Source organism: Lepidothrix coronata, unplaced genomic scaffold, assembly GCF_001604755.1.
Source record: "Lepidothrix coronata isolate B3197 unplaced genomic scaffold, Lepidothrix_coronata-1.0 Scaffold12, whole genome shotgun sequence".
NCBI classification, from domain to species: domain Eukaryota; kingdom Metazoa; phylum Chordata; class Aves; order Passeriformes; family Pipridae; genus Lepidothrix; species Lepidothrix coronata.
The window spans coordinates 7036358-7063415 of NW_016690192.1; the positions used below are offsets into that span (position 1 = coordinate 7036358).

At 49.9% G+C, this 27058-nt stretch overlaps 2 protein-coding genes across 6 annotated transcripts in view; both read left to right on the top strand.

The window, feature by feature from the left end:
- The window catches only part of SGIP1 (SH3 domain GRB2 like endophilin interacting protein 1), a 54547-nt gene extending 30433 nt beyond the window's left edge, over nucleotides 1-24114 (top strand). Inside the window, exons 14-25 of one of the 4 annotated variants that reach the window (XM_017805675.1) lie at nucleotides 1563-2006; nucleotides 4919-5040; nucleotides 5861-5987; nucleotides 8538-8597; nucleotides 9385-9444; nucleotides 14510-14621; nucleotides 14993-15148; nucleotides 15521-15653; nucleotides 15945-16147; nucleotides 16981-17045; nucleotides 18115-18279; nucleotides 18688-24114. In XM_017805675.1, the coding sequence (XP_017661164.1) occupies nucleotides 1563-2006; nucleotides 4919-5040; nucleotides 5861-5987; nucleotides 8538-8597; nucleotides 9385-9444; nucleotides 14510-14621; nucleotides 14993-15148; nucleotides 15521-15653; nucleotides 15945-16147; nucleotides 16981-17045; nucleotides 18115-18279; nucleotides 18688-18710 (1670 nt within the window). In that variant the 3' untranslated portion in view covers nucleotides 18711-24114. The remainder of the gene's footprint in view (nucleotides 1-1562; nucleotides 2007-4918; nucleotides 5041-5860; nucleotides 5988-8537; nucleotides 8598-9384; nucleotides 9445-14509; nucleotides 14622-14992; nucleotides 15149-15520; nucleotides 15654-15944; nucleotides 16148-16980; nucleotides 17046-18114; nucleotides 18280-18687) is intronic. The other 3 variants (XM_017805676.1, XM_017805677.1, XM_017805679.1) reach the window with 3 other exon arrangements.
- Nucleotides 24115-25035: 921 nt separating this feature from the next.
- On the top strand, nucleotides 25036-26527 carry TCTEX1D1 (Tctex1 domain containing 1). 2 transcript variants are annotated; one of them, XM_017805321.1, is made up of 3 exons: nucleotides 25036-25130; nucleotides 25212-25336; nucleotides 25815-26527. In XM_017805321.1, exons 1-3 carry the CDS (start codon nucleotides 25094-25096, stop codon nucleotides 26016-26018), a joined length of 366 nt encoding a protein of 121 aa, XP_017660810.1. In that variant the 5' UTR covers nucleotides 25036-25093; the 3' UTR covers nucleotides 26019-26527. The 2 variants fall into 2 exon arrangements, with proteins under 2 accessions (XP_017660810.1, XP_017660809.1); XM_017805320.1 differs by having other exon boundaries at nucleotides 25054-25336.
- Nucleotides 26528-27058: the final 531 nt, after the last annotated feature.

The window sequence follows — 27058 nt, forward strand, 5'->3', positions numbered from 1 at the left end:
AGATGGGGCAGCCACAGCTTTGTGGATGCTGCAGTTGGGGTGATGCTGTAGAAGCAGCACAAAGATGCCTTTGGCCCCCAGGTTTGTGTCATCCTGCTGAAATTAATGTTTTCTCCACTCTCCCTGACTTTGGGGTCAGTCACTCTGGAAATGCAATGCAGCATAAGCCTTAATATCCTGCTCAAAATTGGGAATATATAGAACCCTGTTACCACCTGAAGCAGCCCTGAATGGTCTGTGCTTATGGAGTAACAGGGCAGTGTCTACCTGTGTCAGGGAGCTGCTCCTGCACTCCCTGTCCCTCAGATTCTTACTGCTGCCAGGGAATGTGGGAAAAGCCCCTCCTGGTCTCACAGCCCGGGCTAGAGAAGAGAGAATGGAATGGTGCTGGGAATGAAGGACAACCTGAGGACAGGGAGGGAAAGGGATTGGTTGCAGCCAGAGAACATAAAGTGCTTATAAGTATATAATTCATGGTGCTGGCAGGGTGCCGTGTGATGGAGCAGCAGGATTTGAGGAGGGGATACAGTGCCTGGCCTTTGGATAGGACACTGCATGGGGACAGACAGAGCACCTTGGGATGAAATTACCTTTCCATGAAGAAATCCCCTGCTCTGACCTCACTGCTCTATCCATCAGCATCTCATTCATGCTCCCATATCTTGATTTTTTCCTATTTATTGGAGCTGCCAGGCTGGCAGAGTGTCCATCTCCATACATTGATTCATCCACAGGAGCAAATGTCAAGCCCAGCCATGTGTGTCGGTCTATTTGCTGGGCTCTGCCTTGTGCATCATGTAAAGCAAGAGGCTGAGGTCTACATTGTTTGTTTGAGAAAAATTCTATTTTATCCCAAATGTAGAACAGTAGATGGCTCCCCCAAACACAGGAGCAGAGGTGGGGTGATGCTGACACAAGGAGCCCAGAGGGCACAATAGTTTTAGGATCTCCCTTCCCTGGATATTTAACGTTTGGCTGATGGATCATCTCTGTGTTGGTCATGGAGTCAGATGGGAATGTTGGTGTGTGGTGCCTTGGTTAGTGAGCAGAGCTCTGAAATCCCCTGATCTGCTGCTGCTTGTGACTGAAGAACATTCACCCTGTCTGCATCCTGTGCTGCAAACCAGCATGTTCAAGTATATATATTTATACGTGTGTGTTTATAAATATATATATAGTGTGGGGTGTGCCAGAGCGCTGAGTGCATAAATTTAATATCTGCTGATAATCCAGAGTGATGGTAAGGACATGCTGTCATTTAGAGGACATGTAAAGGCTGTAACTTTTGGGATGATATAGTACTGTTGGATGTGAGTGATGGAGGAGCAGGGCTTGGCTCATGGTGCATGTTTACTCATCCAGCCTTTCGACCCAGTGTGGTTCATTATATGTTGCACATGGCCTGATGTAGAACTTTGTTGCACATGAATTATATTCCCCAGCATCTTATAAGAAACCATGTTTTTAGAGCATCTCCTCTAGAAGTAGCTGGCACAGAGCCCGTAGAGAGTAGTGCAGCCCTCGCTTAATGCCAAGTGTAAAATAACCTCCTCTGACCACAGGAGGGGACCAGGCAGCAGCAGAGCCCAAAAGGGACAAACTCCCGTCCATCAATGACTTGGACAGCATTTTTGGCCCTGTGCCGTCCCCCAAATCTGCTGCTGCAAACGCAGAAGACAAGTGGGTCAATTTTTCTGATCAATCCCCGGAAAACGCGGCTCCAGAGTTGACGCCCCGGGAAAAAGCGGGATCCCCGCCGGCGGCAGCGGCCGGTCCAGCCAATGCTCCCGCGGCGGAGCCCTCCCGCCCGCTGCCCTCGCCGCTGCACCTGGAGGAGGTTCACAAGAAGGTTTCTGAGCACCTGAAGGATGAGAACGTGGAGCCGGTGGCCTCTCCCAAAGATTTTGGGCCGGGACAGAGAGCGACCCCGCCGCCCCCTCCGCCGCCCACCTACCGCACGGTGGTCTCGTCCCCCGGACCGGGCGCCAGCGCGGGCAGCACCAGCGGTACGTCCCGCGGCCGTGGCTGTGCTTCGGGGGGGCCCTGAGCGCCTCCGGCGTCCCCTCCCGCCTGGCTGTGCCTGCGCCCGGGCCCGTCTCGTGCTTCCACGTCCGTCGTCTGCCCTCCGCCTCCTGTGTCCTCCCCCTGCTCCTCGCTGCGTGTCTCGTGGTGGGATGGGGCTGATGATCTTTCCCCAAAGCTCCCGAGAGCCGCCCTTCCCACCTCTGCCGTGCACAGAATTTGGGATGGGGTTGCCATTGCTGCAGCTCTGTCCTCAGTAGGTTTGAGTAAACATATAGTCAGAAACATTTCAGGCAAATAATCTGAGCAAGCCTCAGCTCCAGGGTCCTTTAAATCTGTTGCAGACAGGTCACCACACACTGTCACCCACCCAGCTCAGAGGTAGCACAGGTCTGGACAGTGCTTGGTCCTTTTTGGCTCTGAGTGTGAAGAGCCAGGAGAAATGTCTTCTAGGGTGAGCCTCTCCCAGGGCAGAACCTGATTGGTCTGTCTGGCATGTGCTGGCTGCCTGCTTAATTATAAATTATTATTATTAATTATAAATGTCAGTGCCCATTAGGGCAAATGAGCTTGGTGCAGGTCAACTTACACACACTTTCTGAGAGTGTTTGAGGGGGTGCAACCTGAGCCTGTTGTTTTAGGGGCTGACCCCCAAGGGTACTTACTGGCCACCTGTGCTGCCATCCTGCATCCACCAGAAGTTATTTTTGAGGGAATTACCCCCTCAGGGCCCTGAAGAACCTCCACCCAGGTGGGGGAGGTGAGGGGTGTGTTGGGTGTGCAGCCCCCAGACCTGTCCCCCAACATGTGACACCAGCCTCATGGAAGCTTGGAAGAAGTGTCATTCCTCTGGGTTGTCACCTCCATGGAAGGGGTGTGGAGGGGCTGCTGCGGGTGTCCCACCATGTGAGGCTGGTGCTGCAAGTGTGGCTTTGCTTCAGTGATGGTGGCTTTTCTGTGCTGGGAGGGTGGGAATCCATGTGGAGGCTGCTAGTGGCAGTGGTTGGAGCTGGGACTTCTGGAGTTTGGCAGCAGGAAACAGCAAGATTCTTCCACCATGCTCTCCAACCTCATGCCAACTGAGTAGCTCCTTGTGGGAGTGAAGAGCCACAGGATGGGGACATGCCAGGGCTCCCCATGTAGGGATGGATGGAAGAGCTGTTGTTTCCAAGAAGATCCATGTCTCTTCTTCAGGAATTGCCTCCTGTCTCAGTCTGGACTGCTTTACATCCCACTGTCACCTCAGCCTTCCCTAGTGCAGCAAGCTGGAAAATGCAAAGTGTTAACATACCCACAGAAAAGTTGTGCAAATATTCCAAAAGCTGCATCCCCTGGCAGATGGATCCAGCATCCCTCACACTCCTCTCCACCTTTCCAAGGCCCCTGGTGCTGCATTTGGTCCTGGGCCTGTCCAGTTTTTGGATGCTGGGGAGCAGAGCCATCCCAGGATGCCCTCCTGCCTTCACATCCCATGGGAGCCTGGGCTTGTAGGTGTCACTGAATCAGGGCTGGGGATGGGTGTAGACTCATCGTGGAATGGTTTGGGTTGGAAGGGATCTCAAAGCTCATGTCATTCCAACTCCTTGCCATGGGAAAGGACACCTTCCACCAGACCAAGTTGTGCCAAGCCCAGCATCCCAGCAGGCTTCCGATCTCGTGCTTATTTCCACACACTGCCACAGTTTCTTGTGGCAGGAAATACCTATTCTGGGATGGAAGCCAATGTCTGGCAGGTCTTTGGCTACCTGGCGGTCACAGAACACTCCCTTGAAGGCTCCATCCTGCCACACTCATTCACTGCCACAAGGCTACTTTCCCTGAATAATTCCTAATTTATCAGGCTTTTATTGGGATAAGTAATGAAAAATTCAGACTCTGATTCCCAAATTAGGCTTTTAATTAAAAATGGCTTGTACTTTGAAGTTGTGCCAAAGAATGACTGGAATTTACTCTGTTTAAACAAGCCTCTCTCTTGGCTTAGCCTGCTCTCCTTTACCTCCTGGTCTCATTTCTATAGATCTAGCTTTGGTCTTTCCTTAATCTGAACTATCACCCAAAAAATGTAGGAAATTATTCTCTTGTAAGTCAGAAAAATAAAGCCAAAGTCCTTGTCTTATCATCAGTCTGAGCCAAGCATGGAGCTACTGAACTCCATGGAGACTAGTGGCAAATGCCGTGTCAGTTGTCCTGGGAATGGGGTCTGAATTTCCTCCCACTCCTTGTGCCCCTCATGTCATGGTGCCATCTCTGACTGCTCTGTACAACACCAATTATTGCTGAACTTCTTCAGGAAGGAATTTCTGTGCATGGAGCAAAAGTCTCCTGGATATTCTGTAAAGCATTGGTCAAAATTTCCATCTGATTACAAAACTTCCCCTACACAGCAGGACAGCAACCGCTGGGGACCATGTGAACCCTGAGATCAACATCACTTCTGCAAGACTCTTCCAGAGGGTTGGGAGATGTTACACTCCCAGCAAAACTCATAACCTTTCTGTTCTGCCCTCTCCCCTCTTGCTGGGACAAGGCTTTGCCCCTACTACTCATCCTTTCCACCAGTTGTGCCAGCCCTAGAGCTGTGGCACCAGCACCAGCTGCTGCAGGGCTTCAGCATCATATTCCTCCTGCCTACATCTGCTTTTTGGGAAAGCCATAAGTCTCCTCTGATAACAATTTTGCCTAAAGCTCCCTGGCTGAGGGAGCGGGATATTGGGCAGCCCTTGTGAGGAATTCTTCAGCATCAGCAGTCCTGGAATGGTCTGTGCCCTGGTGTGGGGCTGTGGTCACGGGGAGCTGTGTGGGGTGTGCATGGGCACCCCTGGGTGGGTGGAGGATCTGGGGTGGGGAGCGCTGGGGGCACTGTCTGTGCGGTGCTCACGGCTCCCGTTTGTTGCAGGTTCCTCGTCGCCGGCTCGCCCTGGAACGCCACTGGCCACCTGTGGCACCCCCCCGCCACCGCCCCCCCGGCCCCCCTCCCGGCCCAAGCTGCCCCCCGGCAAGCCCCCCATCGCTGACGTGGTACGTTGGGAGGGAGCGGGGGGCGGTGGGTGGCATTCTCAGTCCTGACATGGATAACGGAACAAGTGACTGGCGGGGGCTGCCAGGGCAGGTTGGGGTTTTCTAGGATTTGTCCACTGAGGTAGGTTCCACCTGGGAAGGGCTGTAACTGCTTCTGGTTGTCCATATTACGTATCTGGTTATCACGCACGTGGTTATCAGGTAGCCCAGCCTGGTAATGCCAAGTGCAGGAAAACCATGGTCTGCAGTCGTGACAAAAGGCAGAGAATGCGGTGGGGCAGGAGTGGGAAGGGTTTGGGGGTAAAGCAGTGTGGATCCAGCTGTCCTGGGAACGGTAGCTGGCTCAGGGGGATGCAGCAATCTTTGGTGGGACTGCCCAGCAATCTTAGGTGGGGTGTTCACCACCGCGCCATCTGGGCTGTGACGTTCTAGTTTTGGATTCAAGATTTGAATAAAAAAATCATTCCTAAAGGACCCATAAGGACCTGATAAGCTGCTCCCTGGTGAGATGGCACCAGATGGCACCGCTCCCTTCTCAATACTAAGTGCATTCCATCCATCCCGTGACCTCTGGAGGTCCCATCCTCAGCGTGGATGGGAACTTCAAACACCCAGGCCCACGTGATGGTGGGAATCACCTCTCATTTTTCCAGGTCTTAGCTCTAAAAGAACTAAAGTCATTCCCTTTACTCCTCTGGGATGCCAGCAGAGCAGCTGGCTGGAGTTCCTGAGGTTCACGGCTTCAGGGAAAAGCTTGTTTGTTTGATGCAAACGTGTCTGTGTTTTCTTTAACCTTGTGTTATTTTATGTTTTTCTACAGTCCAGGCCTTTTAGCCCTCCTATCCACTCATCCAGCCCTCCTCCGATAGCACCTTTAGCCCGTGCTGAAAGTACTTCTTCCATATCTTCCACCAATTCCCTGAGTGCAGCCACCACTCCCACCGTTGGTAAAAACATACAGCTCTGCTGTTCTTTCACCTTTCCTACCTCTAAATGTCCTTAAATGATTCTTGAAGCCTTTTGATTTGCTAGATTATTCTTTGGGTTCACATTAATTACTTTTCATCAGGTTTTTTAAGTGCAAAAAGGGATTTGAGGGGGCATGATGCATCAGGAGGGTGATGCTGTCAGGCAAGCTTTGGGGCAGCTCCAAATGTTGTGGAAAATAGATGTTTGGTGGAAGTCAAGGTTATCACCAAGGGAAATATATCATAAAATACGGTTATGGTCCGTAAATTTGAGCAAAATAAGGTTTTTTTGCAGGAGATGCTTGTGCCGGGAGGGGGGCTGGAAGCCAGACCTTGGGATCTGGGAGACAATTTTAAATCTTTTTGAATGTCTTAATTTTGCACTTTCCTTTAAAGTGGTAGTGGGAAATGGGATCTTGGAAAAGGCTCTTCCAAACCATTTAGCTTGGCACGTCCTAAGGCAGAATAAAGTACTGCAGTTTTCTTTTGGAGGAATGTCCTGAAAAACATGGGGTTTGCCAAACCTCCTGGGTGCCTGAGACAAGCAATGGGAATAAAGTCTGGCTGGCAGCTCCCAGGCTCCAGGCGCTGGGTCCCCCTGTGCCTCCCTCCTCCATTCCCTCTGTCCCCACCTCCCTTCCATCCCGGTTGCTGGCACTCCGTCTTCTGCCATCACTGCTATCCCACCTGGCTGCCAGCCCTACTGTTCCTCGCTTCCTGCAGCTCCATCTTCTCCAGGATCTCCTTCCTCCTTTCTCTTTTCTTTCCAACCCTCCAAAAACCCAGCCTGGCTGGTTGGTGTGTACTTAGCCGCTGGCCTGGCTGTGGCATTTGTCACCAGCTGTCACCTCACAAGTGGTGGCATCACCACGTGTGATGGCTGGAAGGTGCTGGGTGTCCTGAGCCGTGTGCCAGGCGCTGTCCCCGCGGTGCCAGTGGCACTGAGCCCTCCCTGTGGGTTTGCTGGAGTCTCCAACCTGCGTCTCCATCCTGTTGTTTGCTTCACTCTCAAGGTGTCGTAGGTGCTTGTACTTGTTCGCCGGCTGTTGGTCACTGTCACAGCGTGTTGCTGGAAAACAAAACACCTGGAGAAAGGGGCAGCCAGCCCTGAGCATTCCCAGTGTGTTGGTCCTGTTTGTGCCCGCTGTCCCCCACGATGCCAGTGGGATTGGCACAGTGCCTGCCGGCACAGTGGCCACGGGGCACCTGGGACTACGGTTTTGGTGGGGGGACCAGCCAGGCTGAGGACAGGGATGGTTGTGGGGGCTGCAGGAGGGTGGGAAAGGGGACGTGTGGAGGATGCATGCTGGTCCTGTCAGCTGAGCAGGTCCCTCAGGCTGTCATATAAATTTATTTTTTTCTCTCTGACGCGTATGTTTTTATGAAAAAAAACTGCTGCTTGATGTTTTTAATGACCTACCCATGCTGAGCAGTGGGGATGACATTGCTGGGGGGGTGAGAAGCTGTGCCCGGTAGCAGTAGCATCTCCCACCCTCTCCATGGGGGATTTTCCTTGCAAGACAGCTGAAATCAGGGCTCTGGGGTCACCCCTGGACTTGGGAACTCCAAATGGGGCAGCCAGGAGGAGCACCCCAGATTGCAGCTGTTGTACTTCCAGCTCCATACAGACTAAATCATAGAATTCTGGAGTATCTTGAGTTGGAAGGGACCCATCAGGATCATTGAGTCCAACTCCTGGTCCTGCACAGGACACCCCAACATTCCCACCATGTGCCTCATAGTATTTTCCAAACACCTCTTGAGCTCTGGCAGCCTTGGTGCTGTGACCACTGCCCTCGGGAGCCTGTTTCAGTGCCCAGCCACCCTCCGGGTAAAGAATCCTTACCTAATATCCAACATAAATCAAGCAGCGGATGCCACATTGCCAGGATTTGGCTTGGGAAAAGCTGGTTGGGGTAAGGCAGGAGCAGATGGGGTTTGGGACCCGCTCAGGGAAAGTCCAAGCATCTCCTTGTCCCCACCAAGGCGAGGGTGGGCATTGGTGCTGGATGAGCATCCATGAAAATCCATAGTGAAGGAGGGAGCACTTCTGATTCCTGGGGATTTTTGTGGAAAGAGGAAAAGCTGAAGTGGAAGGTGTGCAGGGATGGGCAGGTCAAGGACCACTGTGGGTCCTGGGGGGCTGGGACAACCCAACCCAGCTGGGGCTGCCTGCAGCCCTGTGCTTACTACAGGGTCTATCTCCAATACTCTCCCCGTCTTCTGTTTCCTGTGGCAAAGTCTGATGGAGTTTGTCCAAGAGCATGTGAAGGGTTGCTCCATTTCCATGTTGTCCATGCTGCTCTGGTGTGCTTTTCCCATGGTTGCATGTCAGTCTGAATAATTTCGGGCAAAGAAAGAAGCTGTTGCTCCTGTGTCAGTGCCCCTTCCCTCATTTCTCTCGTTAAATCACCTCTCTGTCTCTCCATTGATACAACGCGCTGCTTGGTTTCAGTTGGGATCCGTGTTCTCATTCTTTGTGTTTGTTTTTTTTTCTTTCCTTTGCGTTTCTTCTGCTTGTGTTATCAGAGGATGATGCTTTTATTGACAAACTGCCCGCGTTTGAAAGGCGCAGTGAAATGCCGGCAGGTACTGTACTGGCAGGGAGCTTTCCAGACAATCCGCCTTCGGAGCGGGCGACACCCAACGCTCGCATCACCTTGCATGACAGTTTCTCAGTGACCAAAAGGACTTTGAGGTGGAAGGCTGTCACCTCCTGAATTCAAAGAGCTTAATTTAACAGCTCCAAAAGCTGTTTCCCCCCACACACCCCGAGTTATTTCAGCAGTACCTGGAGTCCAACGTGGCTTTTGAGGTGGTGTGAGAGCAGGGAGCTGGTGGTTGTGATGGGAAAAGGAAGATTCCAGCTAGGCAGCTGCTGCTCTGTGTGCGTGTGTCTGGTTATCTGCAAGTGTAATGTCCTGAAATGCAACAGAGAACACTCCATTTCACTGTCACTGATTGTGCACACCGGTGTGGCATGTGGAGCAGCATCCCACCGGGAATGCTGGCGGAGACGACGCCGGAGGCGAGGAGGACACGGCATGTTTGCCCAGATCAGCGCAGTTAGAACATGCTGATGGAGTGCATGAGCCGACAAGCCTCTTCTACTGTAGCCAAAAAAAGAGAAAACCTCTCAAAACTCCTTACCAAGCAAAAGGACTCTTCCATCTGGGCTTCCATAGCTTTGCTTTCTGCTTTCTGTCTCCCAAGCCAACGCCCGAGTTTAAAGCCCCTGTCCCTGCACGTGAACGGCTTGCAGCGCCTCGCCCCCTCCCCGTAGTGAGATAAATGACCTGCTCTGTGACTCACACTGTGTCCTTCTCTCTCCCTCTCCTTAACCTGTCCCATCCCGCTTCAACTCCTGGCCATACAGAGAATGAACAGCCTTCCCTCGTTTGGTTTGACAGAGGAAAGTTTTATTTGACTTTCGAAGGTAAGTAGTGCATAGCATACCCTGTAACGACTCGCTCCCCCTGCTCTCGCTCTCTCACTCCCGGGGTTCCCTCCCAAGGCTCCATCCAGTCCAACTTTCCATGCGAAATGCTATGGCTACTTAGATGACATCGCAAGTTCAACCAGAACAATTTTGATTTGATTTGTGCCATTTGTCCCCGTGATCTCTTTCCTCGTTTATTTATTTTCTAAAAAAAGCCAACCCAAACAAAGCAAGACCCAAAAGAACATTCTGAATATTCCCGTACGGAGGCTGCGGTGAAAACCAGAGAGCGGAACCGCTTGCACTGCCAAGGAACTTGACTCTGTCAACCAGAGCTTCTCTCTACTCTCCCTCACGAGCTGCTCGTTACCCTGAGTGGGCTGGGCCACGTGCTGTTAATTAACATCCAAAGGATGATGGGTTCTCTGCCAAGCTGGGGCCTCCTCCCCACCTCCCACCAGGTTTTTTGGCAGTGAAGGGTTGGGAGCTGAAACACCAGCAGGTTGTGCTGCTGGGGTGGCTGCTTGAAGGTCTTGGGGCTTCTGGGGTCCCCCGTAGATGAGAAGGATGCAGGGAAGGGAAAAACTTCTTGTTTGTTCTCCAAGCAGCATCAACTCCCAGGTAGGGCAGAGCTGTAGGTGGCTGGGCAGCCAGTCCCACTCCGAGAGCGCCAAGGCTTTGGGGGAAGCCTCATCTCACATTTTGCTTTTTAAAAACAGAAATAAAAGCAGGAGGTTTGCTTGCAGCAGGAATAGGTGCTTTTAATCGCCAAGCAAGCAGTTTGGAGCTGTTGTAGAGCTTGCAGGCAGGGCTGGAGTGAGCTGGAGGATGCTGTTGGCACAGGACATGCCAGAGCACTGTTTCCACATGTGAGTCCCAAAGTGTGTCCATCCCAGAAAAATGCCAAGTGGCCTGGGATGGGTACTGCCAGGCCAGTGAGGATGGGCTTGGAATCACGGAGCAAAGCCCATCCTGGTGAGAGTGATGGAGTAGCAGCAGCAGAAGGCAGGAATTGAGGTGGCATTGACCAGGGAGTTGGTTCCTTCCTTTCCTCCCTTTTTGTTGGCCCAAGGTCCCTGCTCCAACAGTCCCTGCTTTGATGGTCCTAACTCCAACAGCAGCTCCCAGCTTAGATCCAGGGGGAGCTGCTTCTTCCTGGTGCTCATTGCCATTTTGCTGTTCCCTGCAAAAAACCCTTCCTGGGTTTCCCAGGTGCCACCTGCCTGTCCAGAGCTCCAGAAAGAGCTGAGGACAGCAGGGACAATGTTATCCTGCAGCACAAGTATTCCAGCACTGTGCATCCCCCTGCTCTGTGCTTCCTCCTCCCCTCGCTCAGTCCAGCACCAGCCCTGCGAGCACATCCACCTCTTGGGGGTTTTCTTGTGGTTTTGAGTATTGAAGTTATTGGAATTCTTTGACTTGGTTCTAGCAGTGTGAATGGTGTGGAGAAGGGAGTGGGTTTGTCCTGGAATGCCAGCACAGCAGCAGGCCTGCAGGAGTATGGCACTGCCTCTGGGCTCAGGTCATGTTCCAGAAAGGAGTTATCTCACTTTCACACACTGTATTTCCTGATTTATTTCTAAATATCTATGTCCAACTTTTAAAAAAACCCCGAACTTCAATGCTCATCTGCAGGGAAGTGAGAGGAGACCTTTTGTGTTTGGCATCTGAAACTCTCAGGACATGGAAGGCCAGAAGAGTAAAAATAGTTTCTTTCTGAATTTTGAGGGTTTTTTGTGACAAGATCTGTGTATTTGCTGAACATGGGGTAGTTTATTTGTGTGTGAAAAGATTTGGTGATGCTCTCCTGGCCAGGGTTGCTGTCACTCATGTCTCCTTATTCCACAGCTGTATTTTCCACTTTTGCATAGGGAAAAATAAGGCAAATGAACCTAGTTTGCTGCTTATGGCTGGATTCAAAGTGCCATAAAATGGATTTGGGCTTTTTTCTCCATTATTGTCTGGTCATTTGCCCAAATGAAAAGCTTCTAAAAATTACTTTTGAATCAGTCACTAAAAAGCCAGGTTTTGGGTGGACGTGTGCCATGGTAACTGAATTTGTCTCGTGTTTCTGGAAAATCATGTCATTGCTTCAAATAGATTATACTTTTCTTTTTTAGTAAAAACCTTAGTGTCAAAGGTTATTTATTCTCTGAAGCGATTAAGAGAAGAATATGCAGGTTCATGAAGAAAGTGGAGGGAATCAAGAACCTCAATTCCATCCACATGATTTTTATTCAAAGCCGGATTAGAAATGAGGATGTTTTGTTGCAGTTGCTGCTCAGGTGAACTCAGATTCCCACAGCCTGGCTGAGCCTGGTAATGGGGATCCATGAGACCAGCCCATTTGTTCCTGTAGAGATGATTTTTCATTCTGGAGAATAAAGGAATCTTATATATGTGCAGAGGAACATGGGGAAAAAGAGATGGGAAATCAGGGAAAAGGTGCATTGGTATGAGAGACACCTGCCCTTCATTCCATGCTCTGGTGCAGGGTCCAGGCTAGACTCAGCTGCCATTATGAGGTGGTTTTAGTCCTCTCCCAAGGAATAATGATTATATTGCTAGGGATTGCATGTGGGCAGCTAAAGCCCTTCTCACCTTCCCTATGAGACAAGCCTGATGCTCCTCTGCTGGGTGTCACCTCCGGTTTTCCCCCTCCATAACCGGCCTGCACTGACACTTTTGAATCCCATCTGTATTTCTGAGTGGATGTGATGGGAATATCCCACTGGATTTGGCTGGAGGTCATTGCTGAGGGTGTGGGGAGCAAGAATCACCCAACAGTGGTATTATGGAAAGAATTTATCTAAAATATGTTACCCCAGCAGTCCATGGTGCTGCTGCTGCATGTTCTCTCTGTCACAGAGCCAGGAAATCAGCGTGTCCCATGGGTTTGGGGAGCTGCCCATGCTCTCACACATGGCTGGCACTGGCATGACCACTCTTCAGCGGGATGTTCATCCTAATGGATAGCTCGGGGCTGTGGCCCCAGGAGCAGAAGGCTTGGGGAGCCACAGGCTGCCCCACTGGGCTCATTAGGATAATTAATGTGTGTGTGGTGATGGGTCTGTTGTGTGTGGATGAGATGCTCCGGCTGCCCATCCCATGTGCTGGGACACTCAGATACCATTCCTGATTATCCTCATTCTGGGCTGCAGCTGGAATCACTTATTCCCCTGGGCCTCTTAAGATGCATGACTGAGGTATAGACATGGCTACATGAATTTTTTACACCCTTTTATGCTACATTAGAGATTTGAAGGGAAAACCCCATCACTGGAAGGGCTCATCTGTGCCTCTAGGAGAGAGCACTTGGGATTTATCCATTAACGCACAGGTGCCTGGGTAAGGTGTTAGGAATCCTCCTTGTTGGCAAATATCACAATTTTTTCAATTAATATATCGAAACTCAAAGTGTGATTGAAGTGACGGAGATGTTTTCCCCAGGAGATGTTATGAACCCCAGTTTTCTGCACCCAAACCCTGTTATTTACTCGCAGTGGTGGGAAGCAGCAGATAAAGAAGGGGAGGGATAATTTTGGAGGATAGCCCAAGCAGAAGAGCAGGAGCTCATCAGGAACATGCCACATTTCGCTTTGCTTTCCCCTGGCCCTGCTGCCTGTGGAGGTGCTGCCCTTTCCTGGGCTGGCATTGGAATTCCTGCAGCTTTGGCTGGAGCTGGCATGTGCTTGCATGTTCCAAACAAACTCCAGGCTGGATTCATCGCCCCTTTCACCTGCCTGACTCAGACCCTGGCGATGAAGGTGACGGAGTGAGGGGTGTTGTGGTCCCTGGGTAAGGTGCCCCTCTGGAGATCTTTGTCCTTCCTGGTTTGGGGCAGAATAATCCTTGTGCTTAACCTGATGTACAGAATGTGATGTAAACAAAAAGGTCCCAAAACGGTGCATTGCAGGAAATAGATGAGGCTGAACCACCAGTGCAAGGGCAGGGGCGTGACCTCTCCAGGATTTTTTGGGTGTCCACGGGTTTAGCACCTTGTACATTGGGTAGGTGACCTGACACTAACCCTGGGCTGATCTTTGGACACTTTCCATGGGGAAAAGGTGACGACTTTGCTGTGCCAAAAGCACCTTAGACTCCCCTGGTGGTGGGCACAGGGAGCAGGATGTTGTCTCCCATGCAGGGTTTCCAGCACACTTGGGGCTTCTGAGGTGCACTTGCAGTGAAGATTTCATCTTCAAATTCTTTTGGAGACAAGAATTCCTGGTCAGCAAAGGGAAACCTGCGAGTGATCCTGCAGGGCTAATTATTTTAGAGTCTGGGGTGTCCGTGGATGCACAGCATGACCAAAGCAAACTTTTTCCCTTTATTTTAATCATGGAATCCTAGAATGGTTTGGGATGTCAGGGACCTCAAAGCCTATCTTGCTCCAGCCCCTGCCATGGGCAGGGACACCTTCCACTAGACCAGGTTGCTCCAAGCCCATCCAACCTGGCCTTGAACACTTCCATGGATGGGGCAGACACAACTACACTGGCCAGCCTGTGCCTCTGTCGTTTCAGATTTTTGATGATTTTCAGATTTTCTGTGGGGTACTGTGGGATTTGTGGGGTGAGCAGGGAGTGAAGGTCCTCTTGGCTCACTGGGCAGGAGAGGAGAGGAGATTGCAGGAGTCTCCGCAGGTTGGGGTTCAGGCATCATGAGACTGCTGACACCCCACTTTCCCACAGGCAGCCTGAGCTCTCCGGTGAAGAGACAATGAACCCCCCTAGCCCCTTTTTCTGGGGCTCAGAGACCAACTGCAAAAACTGTCATGCAAAGCCTGCCGTGTGGCAGCCCCCACGCCGGGGGGCCACGGCCCTGCATGCTGCTCCTGCCTGGGGCTCCTCCATCATTTTCTTTGCTTGCTTTTGGAGGGGGAGGGAAAGATAATTTAAAACTGTTTTTAAAGCCTCATCCAAAGCCTGGGGGATTTTTTGTTATTATTTGCCCATGAAGTGAGGCTGGGGTTCCTGGTGAGCACCCCCTCGCCCTGGGCCGGGGAGAGTGGGGCTGTTCATCTCTGTGGTCCCAAGTGGGGGTGTCTGCTCTGTTGCAGGGTCATCACGGGGGCCCAGCCCCCTCACCATGGGGGCACAGGACACCCTGCCTGTCGCTGCCGCCTTCACAGAAACAGTCAATGCGTATTTCAAAGGGGCCGACCCCAACAAGTAGGTGCTTACCAATGGGGTCTGGATGTTGATATGGGGGTTCTGGGACTGCAACAACTTGGGGTGCATCCTGAGGGTTTGGGAGGGAGGACAGGAGGTGCTCTGGGCTCAGCACGTGCACGTTGGGGTGTCACTGCACTGCACCAGGTGGAGGTCCAGCATCAGGACACTCCTGCAGTGCCCCATGACCATTGTCCCTGGCGGGCTGTCAGCCTTTGTGCTTCTTCTGCTCACTCTGAGAATGCAACAGTGTCATTACCTGGGGTGGGAACTGGGGGGCTGTCACCACCATCCTTGGTGCAAGTCCTCCCCTCGTGCTTCATTTTGAACCTCCCTTTCCTGACCCTCCGTCTCTGTGTCTGGCACTGCAGGTGTATCGTGAAGATTACGGGGGAGATGGTGCTGTCATTTCCAGCAGGCATCACCCGACACTTTGCCAACAATCCCACTCCGGCGGTGCTCACCTTCCGTGTGCTGAACTACAACAGGCTGGAGCATGTCCTGCCAAACCCCCAGCTCCTCTGCTGGTAAGGACCCACCTTGCCAGCGTCCCAAATGAAGGCGGGTTTCCAGAAAACTAGGGGACTTTATAAAAAAACACAGACCCATGCCAGGTAGAAGAGCACCAGCAGTGAGGAGCCAAGTGCTTTGTTTGTCCTTTGCTCTGCTCATTAAACCTCCTCTTTGCAAAATGAGATGACCTATGGGTTATATTTGCTGTGCCTCCCCGGAGGCAGCTGAGGACAAGCCAGAGATGTGTGGGAGGCAGCCAATATTCCCATAGATGTGGGATTGAGTGCAGTCACTCACAGCTGGTGGCTACTGTCCCATGTGCTTTGTAGAACAGCTTTCTCCTGCCAAGGCAGGTTCTGTAAAGGGTTAACTCTCTCTGTCTGCAGTGACAGCGTGCAGAGTGACACCAACTCGAAGGAGTTCTGGGTCAACATGCCAAATCTGATGACTCACCTAAAGAAGGTATCGGAACAGAAACCGCAAGCCACCTATTACAATGTGGATATGCTCAAATACCAGGTAGGGGTTTTTTGTAAGATAAAACTGTGCCAAAAAAACCTCTGCTGAATTATAGACGTAAAAGCTGGTGTTTCCCTAGTGCAGAGTGTAGCTAATGTGAGGTGGGGGCATGTTATCCCTTTAGTCCCTTCTTGTGGCACTAGATTGTCTGGCTTTGAGCCTAGTATGGAGTTTTGGTGGGAGTACAAGGTATTGCCTCCTCTGAAACCGAATGCGATGAGCGCGGCTGTAAAATGGGACTTCTCCCTTCACCCCTATGGAAACTAAATGTTTTTTCTGTCATTTTGGAAGGTATCTGCCCAGGGTATTCAGTCTACTCCATTAAACCTTGCAGTGAGCTGGCGGTGTGACCCTGCAAGCACTGATCTCCGCATCGACTACAAATACAATACAGAGGCAATGACCACACCGGTAGCTCTAAACAATGTCCAGTTCCTCGTCCCCGTCGATGGAGGAGTAACCAAACTTCAAGCTGTGCTTCCTCCTGCTGTCTGGTAGGGATTGAGCTCCTTCCCTCTCTCTGCTGTGTCCCTGCCTAGAACTGCAGGAGCAGGCTCGATTCAGGAGGATCTGTGGGTAGGAGCTGGGGGCACACTAGGAACCGAAACCTTCCCTCCTCTTGCAGGAGGAAGGCTGCAACCCCACTGTGATTTATTTTTTCTTGCCATTCCCACAAGAAAACGGTCAGAGATGAATGCATGTGTGTGGGCAGCAGAGCATCAGCCCTTATTTTGTGTTATGGCTGCTTTTTCCAGGGCTCAGAGGGGTGCAGGGCCATCACTGCTATAGGCCCTGGCACAGGTTGGCCAAAGAAGCTGTGGCTGCCTGCCTCATCCCTGGAAGCATCCAAGGCCACGTTGGACAGGGCTTGGAGAAACCTGATCTTGTGGGAGGTGTCCCTGTCCATGGCAGGGAGTGGAATGAGATGAGCTTTGAGGTCCCTTCCAACCAACCCAGTCTGGGATGCTGTGATCCTATGGAGATATGCACAGCTGTTGCTCCCATAGGCAGTCGCATGAACATTTCCAGGAGGGCACAGCACTGCCTCTTGCCCATCGCTCACCTGCAACCCAAGGACAGCATTTTCCTGCTCAGCTCATACAATCATAGAATTATATTGGTTGGAAAAGCCTTCTAAGACTATCAAGTCCAGCCATTAACCCAGCTCTGCCAAACCCAAATCCAAGCTCCCAGAACTGCAGCTCCAGAGAGCAGCACTGGAGCAGGTCGCCCCCACCACCAGCCCACACAGCCTTTAGCAAAATTCAAATGACTTCTTGGCAATTTCTTGTTTCCTACAGAAATGCTCTTCTTCATTTGTTTTCAGGAATGCTGAACAGCAAAGGATATTGTGGAAGATCCCTGATATCTCTCAGAAGTCAGAAAATGGAGGTAATCCTCAAAATATGCATGTTATTAACTCTGAATCCTTAAATCAGACACTGACCCGTTTATCATGCCGGCACACAAGCCCAGACACACAGATTCCTGCTGGGGCTTGCCAGGGAGAATGCTATTTAAAGCAGAGCTTAGAAAAGCAGGGCTACGTGCCACTGGTGCTGCTTTGCCAAGTGCCTTGGCATCACAGAAGGGTATTAACACACCAGGTTTGGACGTGGTGGTTTGCCAAGTCCTTTTTCCCTTGACCTTCTGTATTTGAAGGCTGAGGCCCCACATTGTGTCCCCATTGAGGTGACCACAGTCTCCCACAAGTGGCTTCTCCATGTGTAACCCACATACTCAGCTGCTTCTTATCGCTGGGGTGTCTGAAAAGTCAAATTCTGCTGGGAGGATGAGAGGAGTTTGCCTCCTGCCCCAGGGATGCTGGAGGGTTGGGGAGCCCCATGAGACTGGGCTTCACTTGTGATGCTTTGGGCATCTCACAGAATCACAGAATATGTGAGTTGGAAGGATCATCAAGTCCAACCCTCAGCCCTGCACAGGATCCACAAGAGTCACACCATGTGCCCCAGAGTATCATCCAAATACTCCTTGAGCTCTCTCAGCCTTTGTGCTGTGACCACGGCCCTGGGGAGCCTGTTCAGTGCCCAAGCACCCCCTCGGGGGGAAGAACCTTTTTCTAAGATCCAACTTAAACCTTCCCTGACACAATTTCAGGCCATTCCCTGCTACTGGTCCCCACAGAGCAGAGATCAGTGCCTGCCCCTCCTCTTCCCCTCCCCTGTAACTGCAATGAGGTCTCCCCTCATTCTCTTCTTCTCCAGCTTAACAGACCAAGTGCCCTCAGCCGCTTCTCACACAACTTCCCCTTAAGGCCCTTCCCCATCTCTGTTGCCCTCCTTTGAACACTCTCTAATAGTTTCGTATATTTCTTATATCATGGCGCCCAATATAAGGAACATTTTAAGCCATTAGAGAGCTTTGCTGGCAAACCCAGTGCTGGGGTGCTCCATGTGCCTCTCCAGGCTTGTAAGGGTTTCATGTGGCACTTCCATTGCAGGTGTGGGGTCTCTGCTGGCCCGGTTCCAGCTGTCAGAGGGGCCGAGCAGCCCGGCCCCGCTGGCCGTGCAGTTCACCAGCGAGGGCAGCACCCTGTCCAGCTGCGACATTGAGCTCGTGGGCGCCGGGTACCGCTTCTCCCTCATCAAGAAAAGGTTTGCAGCAGGTAGGTGCCTCACCAGCGCTCCTCTCTGCCTGTGCTGGGATGCTGGGAATGCTCCTGCTGTGTATTTGTTGGCTGCTCAAGCCCAGAGCTCCTGCCACAGCTCAGTGTGATGGGGCTGGCTGGGGACAGAGAGGCAACAGCTCCACTGCATGACATAAATCCTGCTGCCACTTATGGGAGCCTGGAATTTCATGGGCTCTTTCCTGCTCAGGTGTTCCTCCATGAAAGGCAAGGTCTGGGATCTGCTGCAGAGAAATACAGGGATTCTTCCATGTATTACACTGCTGCAGAGAAATACAAAGATTTTCCCGTGTGCCCTGTGGGAGCGGGGCTGGCGGAGGTGGGCAACCATCCCTTAGGAACCAGGGCTGCTCCCTCCCCTCAGTTGATTTCTGATCCCATTTCTAGGTAAATACTTGGCTGATAACTGATGGAAGCTTATGCAAGTCTGTGGAAAATACTATGGAAAATACCCAAGGACTGCTGTGTGTGGAACGGGTTTTAACTACAGTTTAAGGAAAATGAACTAAATCCTGCACTTGGGACATTTCTGTTGGAAGTGTCGACAACTTTCAGCATTTTTTTTCCTTGGAAAACACCGTCTTGACCAGTCCTACAGTATTTACTTCTAGATGTAACATTGTTAATGGTTTTAAAATGTAATTATTGTATTTGTAAATTGTACTCATTCCAGTAAGGCTGTATTTTGGCAGTTAGACACTTGAGTTTTAGCATTTTACCATTCATGAAATGGATGTAATTTAAACTGTGGTATATAAATCTAATAGTAGTACTGTTGAATGGCACAATGCTTACAGAGGTAGATTACATTTTGTCAATATATACAATTTAAATACAATACTGGTAGCTGTTATGAAGGGGGTGCCTCATCAAAAGAGAGTTCAGTAGAGCCCACATGCTGATTTACTTTCCCTTCAGTTTTAGTACATCTCACAGCGATGAATAAAAGCTTAATCTTCAGGTTTAGCTGGTTTAACTCCAGAGAAATATCGCTGTAAAGGTGGAGGTTCCTAGCACAGTCTCCCAGGAAAAAAATCTACAAGGAGTATTTACTCCAAATTCCCAACCTGCCCTGTGTTCTCTTACAGCTGCAGATTCCCTGTCAGGAGTCCCGGCAGCATGTAGGTGACCAACGTTTCTCTTTACCCCATGTCCATATATTTTGCAGGGATTCAGATAAGGAAATAAGCAGCAAAGAGACTGGGTGGTAAATCTGAGCTCACAGCGCTGTCAGGAAATGTTCCTGCTGTTTTTAAGGATGCGTTTTCTGAGCTGCCTCCAGATTTTTGGTTGCATTTTTACGTTCCTTTGCTCGCTTTTCTGCCTTTCCCCCCATTTTTGAAAGCCCTATGGGTTTAGAAAATGTTTTAAAGACATGCAGCCCCCCGAGGCCTTTCCATTTTACCACTAATCAGGAAAGTGTGTATGGACTGGGAAACAACTCCCTGGGGAGCTGCCAAGATACAGTGGGGCAAGAGCCAGCCTTGCTGGCACTGGGAGCAGCTCTCTCCTGGAGATGGGAAAATACATGAAAGTGCTAAACGGGAGGCTGGGGATCAAAAAATTATCCCTCTGTGTTTTTCCTGGGAGCTGGTGTCCTGCGGCTCATCCCTGTGCAGCGTTTGGGATCTTGTTGACATTGGTCTCATCCTACTTCTGGCAACATGGTGATAGCATTGGTGGCATTAATGGCACAGCATCTGCTGAGATGTGGAGCTTGTTTAATGGGAGAATTTGGCAATATTGGGAAAGAAAAGAAGGGCTCTTTACAAAATTAAACACAGTTGCAGTTCAGATGCACAGAGAAGCTCAGGAGCATCCACTGAACTGGGTGCTGGAGACTTCGGGAATGTGTAAGATGACAAATAGTTCTGATTTTACAGTCACAAATGTTGCCAGGATTAGGCTTGTGTATTTGCATAGGAAAACTTAGACTAAGCATGTTAGGATGTGCTTGATTATTGAGCAGTTTGGATTGATGTAGAAAAACAGAGAGCGGTGCCCATCTGAAAAAAAAATAAGGAAATTTGGAGATATTTCAGGTCTGAGGTGACTCCCAGGCTGTGATTTGTAAGATTGAGGGGTGAGCTGTGTGTGTGCATTCACAAAAGGCAGCAACAGGGAAGATAAAGCACAATTTGGTTCTGCAACTTCCCACATCTTGGCAGATTTTGGAAGTACACTCAGCAGTGCTCCTGGATGGAGTGTCCCACTCCATTAATGATTTTCCCCCTGAACTGGAAATATGTATAAAGTGTGTAACCCACCCCTTTCTGACACAGGAATACAGGGCAAACCCTAAGAATCACATCACTTCATGCTGTGTACAACTTACAAAGTCATTCTTCCAAAAGAGATCTATGGGATAGGCCCAAAAATAAGGGCTTTATTGTGTAAATATTCCCAGAACATAGAGATTTTACTTTATATTTCATTTGAGAGACAAGGTGTTTACATAGCATTGGGTTTTTGAATGCTTTTTAAACAAAAAAACCCATAACCCAAAGCTTCCAAGCTCGTCCCATTTGTGCTGTGGCACAAAATGGAGTCACTTTTTTGGGATGCAGCTCCTGTGGCCTAGGTAGAGAGATGGGACAGTTCTGTGCACTTTCTGGGGTGAATTGGCTGGCAGGGCTGTGTCCAATGTGCCATCACACTTCCAGCCCCACAGGGATATGGTTTCCCCTCCAGCCATGGGCAGGTGACACCAAACCCACAACACCGGGACCAAAACCAGCAGTTTGGGACAGAGGACAGGTTCCTTCCATACTGCTTTGGCCAGTTTTTTTTCATAGTGTTTTAGCAGAGTGCCACAGGGATGCTGGTTTTGCTGGGCGTTTGTCTTCTTGCACGTACGAATGTGGCACCCCGGTGTTACCCAATGCAGGGAACACAACTGTTGTTGTTCCCGAGTCCAAAGTGCAGGAGCCTGGTCTTCCTGCCTGGCTTTGAGAAGGTCTCAGCAGAAAAGGTTATGGGCAGCAGCTTAGGTTGGTCTGAGTGTTTAATGTAGAGCATCAAATAGGAGCATGTATAGGAATGTATATCCCTCACAGCCAAGAATTACTTCCCAATATCCCATCTAACCCTACCCTCTGACAGTGGGAAGCCATTCCCCCTTGTCCTATCACTCCAAGCCCTTGCCCCAAGTCCCCTTCCAGTGCCCCTTTAGGCACTGGAAGGGCTCTAAGATCTCCCTGGAGCCTTTTCTTCTCCAGGATGAATACCCCCAGCTTTCTCAGCCTGTCTCCAGAGCAGAGGGGCTCCAGCCCTGGGAGCACTCCTAGCGGGAAGCACCACTGCTCTGTTTCCCAGCATGTGGTCCAGCAGGTCTTTTGCCAAGTCAGACTGAGGCTGGAAAGGGGGCTCAGCCCTCTGGCACTGCCCAGCTCTAGCACTCCTGAGCTCAGCAGCACTCTGATCTATCTGAGTGAAAAAAAGGACAAATAAAGGAGGCATTAAATAAAAATATATGGATGCATGCATAGAAAGGCTTTAGCTCAGTTACTCCCATGGACCCTTCCCTTTAGACTGTGTCTCAGCAACCTCTCCCAGAGGAATTTTCCCCTGGGAATTTCAGCAGCCCACACCTGCAGAGTCAAAGTTCCTCTGATGGAGCAGGAGGGTTTTCCCCCACAGACACCCGAAGACTTGGGGTTTTAGATGTCAAGAGCAGGAAGTAAATTTTTTTGGTAATTTTTCTCCTGTTTGTCGTAAGCAGTCAGGATTCTCAGTCACCTTATGGTGCTCCTCACAGGAGACCTTTCAGACCAATTTTCTACTTTAACAGTATTTCTTAATAACTATGAAATCACTCACTAGTATGAAATACTACCAAATAATGAGCTTTTCATTTGGTGCCTCTTAAATATCGCTCTCCTGTTCAATAATTCTTATTTTTGCTGTCATTCAGGATTTCATTTAAATTACTTTGCCTTTGATCTGCCCTTTCAGGTTTTATCTATTAAAGGTTTTTAAAACATAGATGGGAAAAAACTAGAAATTTCTGTTGGAATGTCATCCTGTTTTAGCCAGGCAGGAAGGGGATGGAGAGGGAAGGCTGCAGCCACCCAAGATTCCTCCAGCACAAGTATCACATAAAGAGTTACCACTTCCCTTTCTCCCAGCAGAGGCATTTTAAAAGACTGGAGTGCACTGAGAAGATTTTTAAAAGACTTAAGAAGGAATCAAACATCTTTTACTAAAAACATTCAGACCTCATCCTTGGCTACCAATCTCTGTCAGCAACTGTTTCCAGGCCCACTGGGCACCTGGGGCAGTTTTGGGTCACAGCGGAATCCTGCTCCATTCCACCTTTTTTTTTGACATACAGCCCATGGATCTGTTACCCAAACACCCAACATCTTAAAAAAACCTCACATCCATACACTAAGTATGGAGTGGTTTTTCCCCTACTCTTCTGTTGCTTCTATGTGAAAACATCTCGGTTAAAACACTTAATTTTGAAGCTTGACATATTTTATATGTAACATCATGTCATACTTTCCTGATAAGAAATTACTGCCTCAAAGATTTCATTTCATAGCCAGAATTCTTCTGTTCTTTTTTTTCTCACCATTTCCCAAGGAAAGTAATCCTTGCAGAGCTGGGGAGGTTTTATGATAATCAGGATTTTAGTTCTTATTTCAATCAGGATTTTAATTCTTATTTCACTGCAAGGCTAGGAAAATATTTGCAGGAATACACCCTGCTCCTGCCTTCCCTTTCCCTTTAGGAGGGATGATGCTGCTGGCAATGGTTCTTGAAACCATGAGCGTTAAAGTGGTGATGCTCTTCCAAGGTTTTCAGACAAGCAGGACTCTGCAACAGGCCATGCAAGATGTGGTGAAACACAACAGGTTTTAGTGAGGCATTTGGAATATCTTGTTCCTCCATTAGAAATCCCACTCTTTCTGGGTACAGCCGTCCTGCTGTCAGGTTTCTCATCCACACAGGGATGGGCTTTTCCACTCCAAAATGCTTTAAGGTTGATGAAATCACCTGGTTGCTTGGATTATATAAAACATGTGGAGATGTTCGTTGTGGTGAGCGAGGAATCCCATTGGGATGTGTTGTGAAGCTCCTCTCCTGCAGCCAGGGCTGGTGGGTGGAGGGGATGGAATGCAGGAGAACCTCACCAGGACACCCCAGCAGTGAATCAGATTTCCCCAGGTATCACCCTGTATCATTTTATTAACTCCCTCATGTATAAAATGTTTATAAATATTTGTGGATTAAGATACACAGGTCTATTTTTAAGATTTAAGTTAAATAAGTTAATGAATGGCTGGCCTTTTTTGCCTAAACGTGCAATGAGATATATTATACCTTTAGTCTATGATGGCCTAGGTACTGCTTAGTCTGTGATGAAAACTTTGCTGCTTTCCTACTGTTCTCAGAGAAAAAAAAAAACTGTAAAAGACGTACAGGTTTGTTGCACAGGGACTACTGCAGCGAAGCTTTGTATTTGACCACTGGTAATATGAATGTGTTGTATTGACTTGTTGAAGATAATCATGAAACAACATATTTTAAATGTTACTTGCCTTATAGATTAGAGTACAACTATGTGGATATCATTTTTGTAAATACTGTTTTTTATAAATGTCTCTCCTCCATTCTCCCTGTCACCCATTTCACCGAATCTCGAATATGCAATTATTTACCACGCATAACGTTGCGACAGATAAATCCCCATGTCAGAACAAAGTTTATTAATTCTATACATAAGATCCACATTAAATACCCAATTGAGTTGCAATTTAAATGTGATTATTATTTTTTCCTTGAAAATAAACAAAACCAGTAAAACAATACTTTTTCTGAGTGAGCTTTGCTTCCCTAAGCAAGAGAAGATGGGCAGAGGTATCGGGGGCTGGCCCAAAAAAGGGTCTCTTGCCCAGAAAAAATCATCTCTGGCCCAAAACCTGTCATCGCTGCTGGAGTTATGCACAGTGTCCCACATGGGGACAGGTCAGGGTTGGCATGTGGGGACATTGGGAATCCACAGGGACCATGGGGACAGATGGAGCTCAAGAGGACCCATGGAGGCCACGAGCATATGTCAGGACTGTAGGGACATGTGGGGTCTATGTGGATCCACAGGGGTCATAGGAATCTGTGAGGGCTATAGGAACCCATGGGGACCCACAGGGGGACCATAGGGACGCTGGGGGGGGGGGCTGTGTGGACCTATGGGGGCCACAGGGACCTGGGACTTTTAGGTGTACGTGGGAACCTGTGGATACTGTGGGGACCTTGGGGGAGTGTGTGGGAACATGTGGAAGTCGTGGGGACATGTGGAAGTTGTGAGGACACGCAGGGACCTGTGGACTCTGGGGACCTGTGGGGGCTGTGAGGGAATACAGAGACCTGTGGAAGTCATGGGGACCTGAGGGGGCTGTGGGGACATGCAAGGACCTGTGGAGACTGTGGGAGCCATGGGAAACCTGTGGGGGATGTAAGGGGACACCAGGACCTGCGAAAGCCATGGGGACCTAGGGGGCTGTAAGTGCACACAGGGACCTATGAAAGCTGTGGTGACTTGTGTTAGTCATGGGCACCTGTGCGAGGTTATACGGACACACAGGGACTGGTGGAAGCTACGGGGACCCAGGGCAGCCGTAGGAATACACAGTCCCCCGGGAGGCTGTGAGCACACAGGCGGAGGCCGGGAACGCAGGGGCCAGGAACGCGGAGGACGACTCCCCCCCTCCCGGTGGCCGCAGGGCGGCACTGGCCGCCGCCCTTCCGCCTCCCTCCGCGCTGAGGGGGTGGAGGAGCGCTGAGGGGGATGGATGGCGGTGCGGCCATAAGCGACCCCCGCTCGGGTGGGTCTGGGTACGACTGCACCTCCAAACCGCCTTCCGCCCGGCAGCTTTTTCCTCATAAGCCCGAGCTTTGCCTCACAGGTCCTTCCAAGCGCTTCCCGGGGGCAGCAGTGGATGAGATCCTGAGGGATGTGGTGGAGAGTTACTTGAGGGAGCAGCGCTACGAGCCGGCGCAGTGCAGGGAGGTGGCGAAGGACATCGCTGAGGTAGGAGGGAGCAGGTGGATATTCTGCCCTCATGGTTCGATGGGGTGTGAGGGAGGTGGCTGCTGGGGAGCTCCCCAGATATCCCCCAAAATACCTATAAAGTGTGAAATAAAGGGTGGAGGAGGGTTGCTCTGAGGAGGGTGCACATGGATACGAGTTAATAGAATGGTTTGGGTTAGAAGGGACCTTAAAGCTCATCTTGTTCCACTCCCTGCCATGGGCAGGGACACCTTCCACTATCCCAGGTTGCTCCAAGCCCTGTCCAACCTGGCCTTGGACACTTCCAGGGATGGGGCAGCCACAGCTTCTCTGGGCAACCTGTGCCAGGGCCTCACCACCCTCACAGCCAAGGATTCCTTCCTAATATCCAGTCTAACCCCATCCTCTGTCAGTTTAATACTATTTCCCCTTGTCCTGCCCTGCTAAACATCTGTCTCCATCTTTGAACACATGGACTAAACTTGTTTTTCTCCTGCAGATGGTTAAAGCGCGGGTGAAGGACCTTGTGATCCCACGGTACAAGATTGTGGTGGTGACACACATTGGGCAGCTGGATGAGCAGAGCATGCAGATTGGGAGCAGGTGCCTGTGGGATCCTGTGAGCGACACGTTTTCATCCTATGTGTTCAAGAACACTTCCCTGTTTGCTGTTGCAAATGTCTATGGTGTGTATTTTGAATAGGGAGGTAGTTGAGCTTAACAGCAGAAGAAATGGAAGTTCAGCCTAACTCTACCTGTTTCTGTTTTGAAAACATTTGTGAAGGACCAAAGTGCTCTCACCTGTTTTGAAATGTAATTAACTGTAATTAACTGGGTAAATGTAATTAACTGACACACTGTTTTGCACCTAATTCTCGCTACTTTCAGAACTTTTCCTGCAGGGAAAATAATATTTTAAGAATATTCCCTATAATGTTTTTATCTCCCTGAATTTGCCTTCATTCCATGATCCCCAAGCAGGAACCACAGAGGGTTTTTTGGAGAGTAAAACAAGAGCATTTTAAGACAATCTCTGTTAATGATGTTTGCAGGCATTTAGTGCGTGCCAGGCTTGAGCACAGAAAAGGTAGAAGGTAGCTGAGAGAGGTAGCTAGTTCTGCTTGAATCATAGAATCCCAGACTACTTTGGGTTGGAAGGGATCTTAAAGCTCATCCAGTTCCACCCCCTGCCATGAGCAGGGACACCTTCCACTAGACCAGATTGCCCCAAGCCCCGTCCAACTTGGCCTTGGACACTTCCAGGGAGGGGTAGCCACAGCTTCTCTGGGCAGCCTGTGCCAGGGCCTCACCACCCTCACGAGAAAGAATTTCTTCCCAATTTCCAATCTAACCCTGCCATCTTTCAGTTTGCTGCCATTCCCCCTTGTCCTGCCATTCCATGGCCTTGTCAGTCCCTCTCCATCTAGGAAGAAGACCAGTGAAATGAAGTGAAAATTGTCTTTAAATGATACTATGTTTAGAGTATATAAATCTGACATATCTGGGCCCTTCTAGTGAAAGTGCTTGAATCGAGAATACTGAATTTCAGCTGGTTCTCAGCCAATACCTGCCCTTAGATAAGAGATGCAATACAGCCCTCAGCTCAGAAGTGTGTTTTCAGTCTCCCTGGGTGCAAATTAACTGTCTGTTGAATTGGACTTAAGGGAAATGTTATTGAAAGCAGCTCTATTAGGAGATAAACTATGGGTTTATGCCCATCCAGTTTAGATGCTGGGGCTGATG

Coding starts and splice junctions, on each gene's coding strand:
- TCTEX1D1 (XM_017805320.1), top strand. CDS start 25,094: ATGGATGGCGGTGCGGCCATAAGCGACCCCCGCTCGGGTGGGTCTGGG. Junction 25,337..25,814: donor TGGCGAAGGACATCGCTGAG/GTAGGAGGGAGC, acceptor TTTCTCCTGCAG/ATGGTTAAAGCGCGGGTGAA.